Below are 12,685 nucleotides of genomic sequence, written 5' to 3'. Positions count from 1 at the left end.
ATTTTTATTACAAATAAAAGTGTAAAGACTTTAGTGGTGGTATGATGGGGTTTTTTAAATATGAAACTTTTTACTACAACTTTCTAACAGCTTAGCAAATTCAAACCTTTAGTAAGTCACAACGGTTATTTTTAAAGGATTTTTTCGCAAAGTGTTTGTGTATATTTCTGCTTCCCTATCTGGGCTACCTGTCGCCAAAGTTTGCCGCCCAAGGAGCCTCGCCTGGCTGGCCATTTTAAGGACATTATTCTGCAGTTGCAGTCACGCTGCCAGAAAGTAAGCAGCCAGCCAAAATGTATTCTAATGCGATTTGCATTTATTTCGCTTGGCGTAATCCTCGCTTCCTTTTTGACAGCCAGAATCGGGTTTAAATTCTATTGAAATTGCCATTTTCATTCGGTTAGACAACACTCAGCTGAACAGGCCAGTTTATGGCCCTTCAACTGACCATAATGCTAAAAACTGTCTGCTTACTTAGCTGAAGGATTGACACAGTCGGAAAAGGAGAAGGGGAGGAGTAGCTGGCCAGGAATGAGGCCATTAGCCCAAGGTACCCAGCAACAACCCTGGCATAAGCATCAGGATCGGGAGTCGGAGGACGGGGATGAGGACGAGGTGCATCTGCATCCATCAGACCAAACAATTTCCGTCAAATTTCCATGCGCCGACAAAAGCTTTTCACTTGAGTGCCAGACAAAAGGCCAGACCAGAAAACAGAAAACAGGAGCTGTGAAAACTGGATGGCAGATGGGCAGCCAGTGAACGACCTTTATATTCCCTATTTACAGCCAATTAGTAGGATTACACATTGGCACTAATTGTGTATGAAGTGCAGGTTTAACAGGTTACTAAAATTAGCTTTTCATGGCTTGTAAATTTGTAAGCCAATTAAAGGGTATCCCAAACTTCGGCAGGAATCTGCTGCCCTTCTGCTGGCCCGCCTTGGCAGGCATATTCAAAGCCCATTACTTTGCATTTTGCACCTAGCAGGAATACTGGGGCGTGGCAGGCCGCGCGTCAAAGCCTTTACTTTGGCATAAATCCAGAAAATACCAAGTGTAAATCTGCGGCCAAGCGAGGCGTGCAAATGATTTTGTAACGAATGCTGCTGCTGTCATTCCGCTCGGTCAATTTCGACCTTATTTTGGCTTAAATAGCTAAGGTTCATTATGAACAAATCATAAATATTTAGGAACATTTATCAGAAAAATAAGTTTGGTTAAATTTAGTACCTAAAATTATGCAACAAAATATTAGGAGTCAAATAGAAAATTAATCTTTTCACTGCATACTTCTACACCCCAATAGATGAATTCAAAACTCAATGAATTTTTTTTTAATTTTTGGGGGTTTTGCACAAATTACTTAATTCACATTACTATAAATATGTCTAAAAGCATGCTGTGATAAGCGATAGCCAGGTTTTTAAATGAATTCACTGCACTTCAAAATACCGAATTATAATATTGCATACTTTTAGACACCTTAAGTGACCTTTAAAAGTGTTCTACGCTCTTTTTAAACCTTTCAAGTACACTATAGTACTTTTTAATTTGAATACCACATGTAGATGTGGTCATATTGAAGGCAATGCCGCCGGAGGGGAACTGGACTCATTAGCCAAGTTCGGTTGACTGGGCGGCTGCATCCGGCCATGTCATTCGAATGTCATTAGTGGCACAAGGGGGCGGAATGGCAGGTGAACTCTGACCCGGGCTGCAAAGCAGCGTAATTTGATTTCGCTGCGAGCACCGAAATGGCGACCGGGTCGGTAAGGTGCTAACAGGATTCGAGGTTCCACCACCTGGTCAGCACCAGATGCATTTGATTAAATGCCACCCAAAGCCGGGCGTTTCCTGTCTTGGCCTCTCTAATCCCGAATCCTACATTCTGAATCCTGGCCTTTGCCGTTTTAATTGCATTGGAAATAAAAAAGCTTTGCATACTTTTCGACACCAGATTTATGATTTCAATTCGTTATTTATAGCTGTTGGGCCAGCGAAACCGTCGCTGGCCACTCGCAGAAATACATTCAATTTGCACTCCATGAAGATTTATGATTTGAGCCACAGCCCCAGGCGACAGCAATAGGATTTTTCAAATGGTTTTCATTTAGCAAAAACTAAACACATTTATTGTGTAAACTGTTGGCCAATGGTTTTTTGAATATGTTCCGACTGTTAACCCCACCAAAACACGGGCTGACCCACGCGTTTTTATCTTTTTCCCACGAGAGCTAAATAAATATTTATTGATTTGGCCGTTTATTAATTTTTGAACCGATTGCAGGCTGCATAAAAAGACTGCTATAAAGAGCACACAAAACGAATTCGCGTTCATTTTATTGCAAAATACGAGTGCTCTTTTTTTGCGAGTCTCATAAAAATTAATAATAAAATATGTGAAATTTAAAATTTTTTCTACCTTTCCTTGGATTTTGATCAGAAAGCAATATTCTGAAGTGTATTTTATTTTCTGGTTTGGCATCATGAGGTTTGCCATGTTCGCATCAATTATTTGATGGTCACTTTTGGAAAATGAAATATTTATGTTTATCTGGGTAAATATGCGATTTTGTATGCGTGAATACATTATGTCGTGTTGTCGCCGTGATATGTGCATTGTAATTTTAATCTTTTTTTCGTGCTTGTTTGGAACGCAATAATTTGATTTAATTGGGGTGTCACTTAGAAAGGTTGTTTTTTTATACAGAGGTGGTACATATGCGAAAATTGATGACTTAATAGGTATTTATTATTTTTATTTTTGAATATAAAAGACTTAACTTCCGTTCGCAGACTAGTATATTTCCTATATTTTCTGTCTTGTTTAACATTTTAACCTTTGAACCTTACGTTTTTATTAACAGATGGTATCGTTACATAGGAAAGCTTTTTCGCTCTCACCTACTCTTGCTCTGTTTATCAACCAAAAATGACTAATCATAACCCTAAAAAGCTCCCGCTCGATCGGTTTAGTTCAGCTCTCTCTATAAGGTCTCTGTATCAGCTACCCGACAACTCTCTTACCCCAGAACCATCTCCCGATTTTGGTTTGGAAACCCCGCCGATTAAAGTTCAGTCGCGGTTAGGATTTAATCGACTTCTTGGCGAGACAACATTCAGTTTTGTTTACGCCCCGCTGGCGGACACTTCTCTTCGGCGCGACCTCTGTAGTATTCCACTAATTTAGTTAATATAATATAAAAATAGAAAAGAAAAGTTTCCCCAAACACACGTTGTGTATATACTTTCCGGCACGGCGTGTGTCGGATTTAGTTGGGAGATTGTGTCATTTACGACGGTCAGATAGCCCAGCAAAATGACATCGAAATCTGAAGGTGGAAATGGGCACATTGAGCCCCATGAACAGGTAATTATTTGGAGTCGATGGATTGGAACTGTGTGGGGTGTCGTAAACAGTAATTGGAGCCCGTTATCGGGTTAAATACATGGATTTCCATGAGAATCCACCGATCAAACACGTTTCAGTTAGTCAATTGCTTTCATTTATTCTACCTTTGAACGGAATTGCATTCTTATCGCCTTGGACTCTCCGAACTGATAAGATTCCCGTAAATGCGGAATCAAAGTCAATGTCTACTCGGAGCCATCAGCTACCGGTGGAATGTTGTCTCGGTCAAGTGCTCACGGTAGCAAAAAAATAGCACTTAAAGTGACCGACAAAAGTGCTGATAATTGCTTAATATCATAAAGATATTGATCTTGGCTGGTAAATATTAAGTACTGATATAACCTATAGAACCTTTGTTCACTTTGGAACTGTATTTTATAAAAATATACTTCGATGTACTGTGTTTTTATATAATTTTTTTTTATTTTGATCTTGCACATATAAATATTTTTGAAAATGTGTGGAAGTGCATGGTCTGTAGTTTTTTTCTCTGTACCCTAATGGGCTGAAATTAGGTATTCTCCGATTATCTAGCTCATTAGGAGTTCATCAAACTGTCGGCAGGGTGTTGTAAAAGTTCTCCATTGTGTATCATCCCCTTCCCGCTCCCCTAAAAAAATATCGTCACACTTGAAAGTGCCTGGCGCTAATTTTCAAGTTGATCAACCGAGCTAAACTGAGCGCAGAAAAAGTTTCTCCTGCGGTGGCAAACTACGAAAATCCATTTGTTCGAACTTTGCGGAGTTTGCATGTGCAGCATCAGTCAATTGCAGTGGATACACAATCGCTTATCGATTGGAGCCGAAACAAGGGAAAAACTAGATGATAAATTGTCGCCCAGGCAGCTCGTGGCACTGCGGGGCCTCCTGTCCATCAATTGACACCTGGTCCCGGTCCGCAAAACTCGCCCGGTTGTCGACCGCTTCAACTTTTTCGACCAAACCAATTGATCAAATCGCCCGAGGATGGGCCAGTACGCACCAGTACGCATCGGCGGAGATAAATGATATGGCCATATGACACGGGTCTCCAATGAGGAATAGAAGATGCACTCCCCTGGTGATAATGGGCTGTACTTCGGTGAAAAATGTGTGATTAAAAAACCTTCTTTTGTATTCACAATTTTAAAAAATGTAATATTTACGTTAGCAGAGTATGTACTCTTTAGTATACTCTATATCCTAAACGGACTTTCGGAAAAGCCATTTGCCATGGGCGAATCCTCATCCACCGCTAACCCTAAAACCCAGCTAAGCCAACTGGTCGACAGCAGGCCGAAAGCAACTACCAAGTTGCCCACTGGCAATTAACAGCTAACAAGCAGGACAAACCCTCGCTCTTTGGCATCCCCCTTTATAGCCAGCGTTTTTCTTTCTGGTTTTTCTACACAGGAAGAAATAACCTTCCAATGCGAGTTTAAAATTTAGTGATAAATTAATGAGAACAAAACATATTTAAGGGGATTTTTAATAAGGGAGTTATTGACCTAAAATCCCATTAATACTTAATTATGATGTTCTTATTTCTAAAATAATTTTTTAAAAGTATACACTTTTAATAAATGTAGCTTAATCAAATATGTTTATTTTTTAAAAGAAATGGCTTTACAAAGTATTTTGAATTTGTTCCTCGAACTTATATTTTTTCTTCGTGCATTCCAGGAGCCCATGGACGTGCGCATCGACATGCCGTGGGGCTACGTGGTGGGCAGGTGGTACGGCAACCGGCAGGTACGACCCATCCTGGCGCTGCACGGCTGGCTGGACAACCTGGGCACGTGGGACAAGCTGCTGCCCCTGCTGCCCAAGCACCTGGGAGTGCTGTGCATCGACCTGCCCGGCCACGGGTTCTCCTCGAAGCTGCCCGAGGGGATTGCCTATCACTTCGTGGACTACCTGTGCGTGATCCTGCGCGTGATGGAGGAGTACGGCTGGCAGAAGGTGTCACTGATGGCCCACTCGATGAGCGCCATGCTGTGCTTTATCTTCGCCTCCCTGTATCCTCACCGCACCGACCTGCTGGTCAGCATAGACATAGTGAAGACCCGCTATAGGAAGCCCGCCTCGCAGATCGACTACCTGCGCACCAACATCGAGGGCTATATGGTGGAGGACGAGCGGTTCGCCAATGCCAAGAGGCAGGAGCCACCGGCCTACACCTACCCGGAGCTGGAGCAGGTCCTGCACAAGGGCTCCGATTACTCGGTGGAGCTGGAGAACTGCCGCCACATCCTGGAGCGCAACATCAGTCGATCCACCAAGTTCCCGGCCAAGTACTTCTTCTCTCGCGATGGCCGCTGCAAATACTACACCGAGTTCCATACGAGTCCGCCCTTTGCCGCCGAGCTGGCCAGGACCATCAAGAATGTGCCGTACTGCGTGATCAAGGGCTCCGAGTCCAACTTCATAGATGAGCAGAGCGACGAGGTCATTGGCATACTCAGGGAGAACAACCCGCACTTCGAACTGCACGAGGTGCAGGGCACCCATCACGTGCACCTCAACAACGCCGCCGGAGTGGCGGCCATCATCAATCCCTTCATCCTGTGCCACAGGCCGCCGCCTCTGGAGAAATGGACCGTCGACCAGGCGGACGGGGACGGGGATCTGCCCGAGGTGGTCAAGGAGTTCAAGCTGGCCGTGGAGGACTCAGAGAATGTCAAGCGGAGGAAGAGAAAAAGTAACCTCTAGCTGCTGCCAGCATCTCTGAGTCAGCAGCGCGATGAGAACTTTCAGATACTGATTTCATTAGCCCATGTGATGCTTAAATAGTTAGACAACTACACGATTTTATAGGGGTTTAAACCAGCTGTTGTTTGTATCAAATACTTTTTGTTGCTTGATAAAATATTTCTTATAAATTAATTGAGTGAGTTGTAGGATACCTTCTTTGAAATGTTTATAAATCTCATTATAAAGATAGTGTTTCCACGTTGACAGGAAAGTTTGTGTCATTACCAGAGAGTTTGCCCCATATTATAAACCAATTTAAAGGGTAATTCCTGCCGAGTGTGTGGTGAAATACGGGCAGCTTTTCATCTCTCTTAACCCCTGACCGCACAACATATTGGGCTGCTCTGAGAACCACAAAGACCCCAATCGGTTTAAATAATTTTTCTCATTCATTTTCCCTCTTTGGGTTTTGTGCACCCGTCTGGGTGGCGCACCTTTTTCGATCAATCAATTTTCGGTTAGCCATTTAATTTCGCTTTAATCTTTGGGGGCTCCAGTTCATTGGCCACTTCATTAGTGATAAGGGGATCGGAACTGGCTGCCATTTTGACCAGCCCGATATCCCAAATGCAATGAAAACAAAGGAGGTGCCGGCATCCACTTAAAACAATGGCAAGGCCAGCACAAAGGAGCGTGGTGGAGCGTCCGGAACGGAGGCTATATACGCCGTATATGTGTGTGGATACCCCACGGTCGGGGGATTTCCAGCGGGGCCGGAAGGCGGGCGGCCCTCTAAACAGGAGAGCGGATGGAAAAACAGTGAAATCGAACCGAAAACCCAGTGGCTGGTTGGGTTCGGAGAACAGGCAAGTCCTGCGGGCTCGGGAGGGGGCGGCATCGGCTTGAAAAAATAAACAAATTTAACGCTTTTATTGCCATTGCACGTTGCGGCGGCGGCGGATGCTCCGGTCTTTTGGGCTCTCCGGTTCCTCGCTTCTCTACGTAAATTAAATTAGGTAGAACCGGAAAATTTCACCCACACAGCCGAGATGCGATTACGCTCTTTCCGCCGTTACGAAATTGATAGCGGATATAAATGTTTAATGTTTCGGCAATAAAAATGCAGACTAAAGAAGCCCGGGCGGAAGAAGTCGACTGATAAGGCGACTTTATGATAAATTCTGTTTGCGGTTTACGCACAATTTAATTTGCTTGAAAATCAATAAAAATCATTAACGTTGCCGGGCCGCTCAACTGTGTGTTTCCAAGCCTTTTTCGGGGGGATTTTATTTCTTGGAGTTGTGGTAATCATAATGCTGGCTCATAAATAATTAATAATCTCTGGGAAAGGCTTGTAGCAAGGCAACGGATTTATCAGCACCTGCAGCTTATAAAGGTTTTATGGAAAAAAGCCAAGAGTTTTGTTGAGTACAATTTTTTACAGGAGTTAGCTGTATTTATTTGGTCTTTAATTTTTGAATGGTAAGGAATTTGTTTAATGGAAAAGCAGTTAAGTGTTTGAGTGGTTTTCTTTTGCCACTTAAGCAATATACAGAAAGAAATAAAATATTATTGAGATTATTTCAAGAGGAAACGGTTATTTTCTTCATAAAGATTAGCCATGAAACTTTTATGTTTGTAAACTAAGTATTTGTTATGTTAATTATTCCTGTTCTGTGTAAGTCCATGCTGCCATTTTCATATTAACCTAATTTTCTCTGTGTTTTTAACGAAGATGAATGGCAGGGCAAGCCCTATGACAACGCCCCTGGGATTGAGTAATGATTGGGGCAAAAAAACACAAGCAAGTGGCGAGCTTAAAGTGCAGCACTTTATTTTCAGAACCTATCGCCCTTGTGGTTCTCCGTGATGTCACTCCCGCTGATCGGATACTGCTTGAAGACCCGGCTCCTGCCCAGCTGGACGGACTCCAGCTGGTTGGCGGGCTTGTTGTGGGCCAGGAAGTGGTTGGTGTGCCAGAACTGGGTCTGTTCCGGGGGCAGGGATGCTCGCCGGATGCCCAGCAGGCGGTTGCGCACGTCCACCAAACTGGCGGAGTGGGGCTGGAGCCACTGCACCACCGGAATGGCCAGGGCAGTCAGCACCAGTGTGATGATACTAACAATGAGCAAGGCCAGCCAAGGATCCCCCGCAAAGGTCTCGTATTTGGAGCCCTCGAGCACGGCCAGTTGCAGGATGAAGCCCGTGGCCAGGGCCAACTCTGTGTAGAGGAAGGGTGAGCACTCCAGCAGCCAGTGGATGCCCTGACTCGAAAGGACTCCCAGGGTGATGTATATCAAACAAAGGAACAGGAAACAGTGCTCCGACTGCTCATCGCTGTAAATGCACAGCAGAGCCACTATCAGGGTCATCTGAATGAGGCCAAAGAGCAGATAGACCAGCTTGGGGGTGTATCTCATCAGGAGCAGGGCGCCGAGACTGGTGCCCGCCGAGTACAAGACGAAGGGTATATAGAGCTGGGTCCTCTGCAGGTAGCCAACAGTGCTGCTCCACATCAGCTGCATGTAGGTGGGCGAGAACAGGAGACAGCTCTTCTGCAGATACACCAGGGATCCTCCCAGGATCAGCACCAACCACTGCCTGCTCTCCTCCGTGTGGTAGTCCCTTCTGTCCACAAACTGCGCCAGAACCGCCTGGCGCGGCAGGAAGACCATCTTCTCCTCGTTGAGTAGATTAAACACCAAGTCCCTGGACTCCTTGTAGTTAAGGCAGCCCGTGTGGTGCAGCAGCTCGTTTAGACAAACCAGGCAGAGTAAAAGCAGGTTGATTCCCAGAGCAATTAATCCGCAGCGTTGTGGTTCCATCTCGTTGAACACCACAAATCCGGTGGCCATTCCTCCGGCATATAGCGAGTTGGCCAGGGCAACTTTGGATGGCCTTGATCCCGAGGCATCGCAGCGCAGGCTCACGTAACTGAAGCCGGCCAGATACTGCACACTCAGGCCCACGAAGAGGAAGTAATAGCTAACAGCTGGTAAATAAAAACATAAATAAAATTTAAAAGAACTAACAATTAAAAAATACACTGAAATATGGCGGCTTGAGGTTTCTTTCAAGTAGATGTCTCTCTCTTTTTTTATAAACAATCTCCTCCGCATTCATATCATTTCTGTTATCAGGCTTGGAATTCCTTTGATTACTCACCCAACTGTTTAGTCAGCATGAAGCAGCTTCCCATCAGCGAGCAGAGCAGCCCATAGAACATGATATAGTAGTGATCGTAGCTGTACTGCTGTCTCTTGTGCTTCCTGAGGGTCCAGCCCAGGGTCAGGGCCAAGGCCACGACCCCGCCCACCAGGGCGTACCAGTGGGGCCAGAGGTTGTCGTACACATAAGCCGACTTGGCATAGTAACCCAAGGAGAAGCCACTGGCCCACAAACAGCCGAGCACTAGAAGGTGGAGAAATCAAAGGGAAAATAAGAGCTGAAGTAAATGGGGCTCAGACCTGACTCACCCAGCAAATCTGGCAGCGACAACATGGCCAAGAAACGCTTCCACACGTTGTCCACCTTCGAGGGCAGCTTCATTCAGCTGGAAGTTTACGCCACATCTACTCCAAACGGGAATCGAAGTCGAAATGGAGATGCATTCGAGGCTTGGCACCACCTCCACTGGTGGTTATCACCGCTCGATACCCGATAGCACATCTTGTTGCGAGTGTCTCCAAGGGAATGGATAAGATAAGAGCCCGTGGTACAAGCGACAGCCTAATTAAACGCAGATGATGATGATTGGCCACAAAAGCCCGAGAAGTGGGACTCAGAATCTCTGAGATAACAAAGTGTCTCTCCAAAGTTTCGGAAGATAGTTAGCAGGGGAAATATACTTATTTTTAGTTGTAACTAAGAAAGAAAAGCTATTTATAGTTGTCAAAGATATATGTTAGGGGTCCAACACTAGTTTAGCGCACGCACAAAACACTTTACTCAGCATCGGTGATAACAACTTTGATAGCATTATAATAAATCATGATAGCTACAAATTAGTATCATATGTTTTCCGATTATTTGAAGCACTGCACACATGTTGTCCAATAATTTCCTTATCACCTTGACACTATTTCTCATCTCTATTGACGTAATTTATAACATCAAGGGTTTCAAGAGGTGAACAATAGATTTCGACAGCAAAGTGATATTTGGAAGGTGGGGTATAAAATCATTCGCATGATTTATGATAATTTCAATAGCTCCATAATTAATTGCGGTTAATTGCCTTTTTTAGTTACATTTTATCAGAGTATAAATTATGAATAAATAATATTATTTTGTAAGAGCTGAAATGATTAGGGATACATTTTTTTATAAGTGGTTGGTCATTCCTCATCCATCCTTTTTGTCACCCATCCCCTTAAATAGTATTCTCTGTTGGCCACAACCAACCCAAATTAACCTGTCCCAGCCTGACATACTTTCCACTTTTCCACCTCGGAAAAGTCAGGAGTTCCCGCCCCCAGAGAAGACCCATCCAGCCCTGTATTTACCACACTCTCTATGCATCCTCATCTCAAAACCCGACGTTAAGTGCATTCTTATTTACCACAAGCCCAAAAACGTGCTACACATTTTTGTGTGTTTTGTTGGGGCCCCGGGGGCTTTGTACAGATGGTATCCGAACATCCTTACCCCCACTCATCCTCATTCTCATCCTAAGCCCCAACCTCTTCACCTGGGGCAGCATCACGCTAATTAGTTGAAGTTGTGTTGCAAGTGTTGCAGTTAATTGACTTTTGACGACCCGCTGTCCTCTTTGGAGGTTGGGAAACTCAGCGAGGATGGGGATGGTGGAGGTTGAGAAGGAGCTCGGAAAAATCCTCGGTTTACCCCATAGCTTTTTATGCGAGGGATTTTTTCTAGCTTGCTGCATTTTTTTGCACTATCTGGGCAAAGGATTTTCACTAAAGTTCACTGGGATTTACTTTTCGAGACGCTTATGAATTCAATGAAGCAAACACTAAGCTGCCTCTCAGCACTGCTCCTTTGGCCCTCGGAAAAGTGTTGCCTTTTCGAGAACGCCCGGGGCCAACTATCTCGCTTTTCCGCTTTTCCATCCATCCTTTCACAGTCTTAGCTTCTGATTCTGCTTCTGCTTGTGCTGCTTCGACTGCTTAACAAGATTTGCGCTGTAATTACGCATTAAATAAGTCCGGGGAATGCAGTCCGCTCGCTGCTCCTTATAAACACTTCACGTCTTGGGCCATAAAACTAAACACATTGTGCGGCCATAATAATAAATTCTGTTCAGCGGCAGCTGCAAGCTGCAGCCAGCGTAAATAATAGCAAATTAAATTATTTTCTAATGGCCGAGAATCGACCGTTTGATGGCTAGTAATATAATTTAAGCACCGCCAAGGGAGATAGTGATGGGAAGGCACTGACTTCAGCCGTTAAATACTGTGGAATTGGTTTAAACTACCTATTAAACAGGGAAGCTCAATTCATTGGGACTAGTGATTACCGATTTCGCAGTTCATTTAGTTTATGTGCAGCTGCACTTAGAGAGTGTAGAGTGAAAGCAAAACCATCAGTTTCTGCAATCGCTCCATTGCTTCCTAAATAAATTTATTGAATGTATTGTTCTCTTAAATCTCTTAACATTTAACTTAAAATCTTTACTAAAAGTTTTGAATAGTCACTGGAGTTTTTAAATCACCTTAAAGGATGCCGAAAAGTAGGCAATGGACTCTTTAAATGGATCCTTTTAAAAATATTGTTGCATAATTTAAGGGAAGATACACTTTGAATAAGTATTTCTAGACCTGTCATACCCTGAGATACCTCGTGGACATCGCTTGCAACAACTGCGATGACGACGACAACAACCGGGAAAGTGCATTTAATTTCGCTGAAGCGGCCACTTAGTGGCCCTCGACAAGGCGCGGAGCCGGAGGCGGAGGAAGTGCCTCCTTCCGTTGCATAAATTAAATTAAAGCTGCGCCAGTGAGCCACGGAACCGCCGCACAACAATTACTCAGCGGGCAAACGCCTAAATCATGTTGCACAGCCCGCTGGCTCGCCCCCCTCGCCCTCACCCCTGACCTTCAGACATTTGCAAATGTGTAAACATTTTTCAGAGGCGCCACTCCCCCCACAAAGCCACCCGCCTTCACCCACTTTCACCCATTTGACCAGGCCAAAAGCTACCACCTACGAGGCGTGCTCTCCATGTGTCACAGATACTTTGCACTGATTTATGCAAATTGCCTGCGGGCAGAGCGGTCGGTGGAGGGAAATCATGAAAAATCGTTAATTGTGCAAAGTGCTGGACGTTTTTCATTAAAGTTTTCCACCCCCTTTCCGCCCATTGCACACATGCGGATGAAGGGGGTCGGAAAAGGCGCCTCTCGCCTGACTCTCAGCAATTATGTAAATTTTTAAGAGCGCAGCAAAAGTTAATGCTGCTTGCTGCAAATTTGCATTAAAATTAATGCACTTTAAAGCATTCGGCTGCAAGTCAAGGAAAAGGCATTATCCGGATACCCTTTTCCTAGAAGAAGTATTACGCTTTGCAAAAAAAAGAATTTTCAATGGAAAATTTTAGGTGAAACCTATGTTTTTCTATAACCTTTTTTGGTGTA

The 12,685-nt window shown here is 44.3% G+C and overlaps 2 protein-coding genes across 4 annotated transcripts; one reads left to right on the top strand and one right to left on the bottom strand.

The window, feature by feature from the left end:
• The first annotated feature begins 3,095 nt into the window (after positions 1-3,095).
• On the top strand, positions 3,096-6,350 carry LOC108035632 (probable serine hydrolase). Of its 3 annotated transcripts, none has more exons than XM_017111331.3 (2): positions 3,096-3,372; positions 5,076-6,350. In XM_017111331.3, the coding sequence occupies exons 1-2, from the start codon at positions 3,322-3,324 to the stop codon at positions 6,102-6,104; spliced, it is 1,080 nt and encodes a 359-aa protein (XP_016966820.1). In that variant the 5' UTR covers positions 3,096-3,321; the 3' UTR covers positions 6,105-6,350. The 3 variants fall into 3 exon arrangements, with proteins under 3 accessions (XP_016966820.1, XP_016966821.1, XP_043951006.1); XM_017111332.3 differs by lacking the exon at positions 3,096-3,372 and adding an exon at positions 3,394-3,732; XM_044095071.2 differs by lacking the exon at positions 3,096-3,372 and adding an exon at positions 4,149-4,224 and having other exon boundaries at positions 5,074-6,350.
• Positions 6,351-7,895: 1,545 nt separating this feature from the next.
• LOC108034577 (uncharacterized) lies at positions 7,896-9,663 on the bottom strand. Its single transcript, XM_017109509.2, has 3 exons — positions 9,563-9,663; positions 9,252-9,497; positions 7,896-9,078 (listed from the first exon to the last, which is right to left on the bottom strand). The coding sequence occupies exons 1-3, from the start codon at positions 9,633-9,635 to the stop codon at positions 7,925-7,927; spliced, it is 1,473 nt and encodes a 490-aa protein (XP_016964998.1). The 5' UTR covers positions 9,636-9,663; the 3' UTR covers positions 7,896-7,924.
• Positions 9,664-12,685: the final 3,022 nt, after the last annotated feature.

The sequence above is a fragment of the Drosophila biarmipes genome, chromosome 3L (assembly GCF_025231255.1).
Source record: "Drosophila biarmipes strain raj3 chromosome 3L, RU_DBia_V1.1, whole genome shotgun sequence".
Classification (NCBI taxonomy): Eukaryota; Metazoa; Arthropoda; class Insecta; order Diptera; family Drosophilidae; genus Drosophila; species Drosophila biarmipes.
The sequence above is the reverse complement of the archived record's forward strand: the minus strand, read 5'-3'. Positions and strand labels throughout refer to the sequence as shown.

What these genes read in the sequence shown, in the direction of transcription:
- LOC108035632 (XM_044095071.2), top strand. Translation starts at nt 4,164, where the DNA reads ATGTGCAGCATCAGTCAATTGCAGTGGATACACAATCGCTTATCGATT. An exon ending in ATCGATTGGAGCCGAAACAA is followed by an intron (nt 4,225 to 5,073) that starts GGGAAAAACTAG and finishes TTCGTGCATTCC; the next exon opens with AGGAGCCCATGGACGTGCGC.
- LOC108034577 (XM_017109509.2), bottom strand. Translation starts at nt 9,635, where the DNA reads ATGAAGCTGCCCTCGAAGGTGGACAACGTGTGGAAGCGTTTCTTGGCC. An exon ending in GTCGCTGCCAGATTTGCTGG is followed by an intron (nt 9,498 to 9,562) that starts GTGAGTCAGGTC and finishes TCCACCTTCTAG; the next exon opens with TGCTCGGCTGTTTGTGGGCC. An exon ending in CATGCTGACTAAACAGTTGG is followed by an intron (nt 9,079 to 9,251) that starts GTGAGTAATCAA and finishes TTTATTTACCAG; the next exon opens with CTGTTAGCTATTACTTCCTC.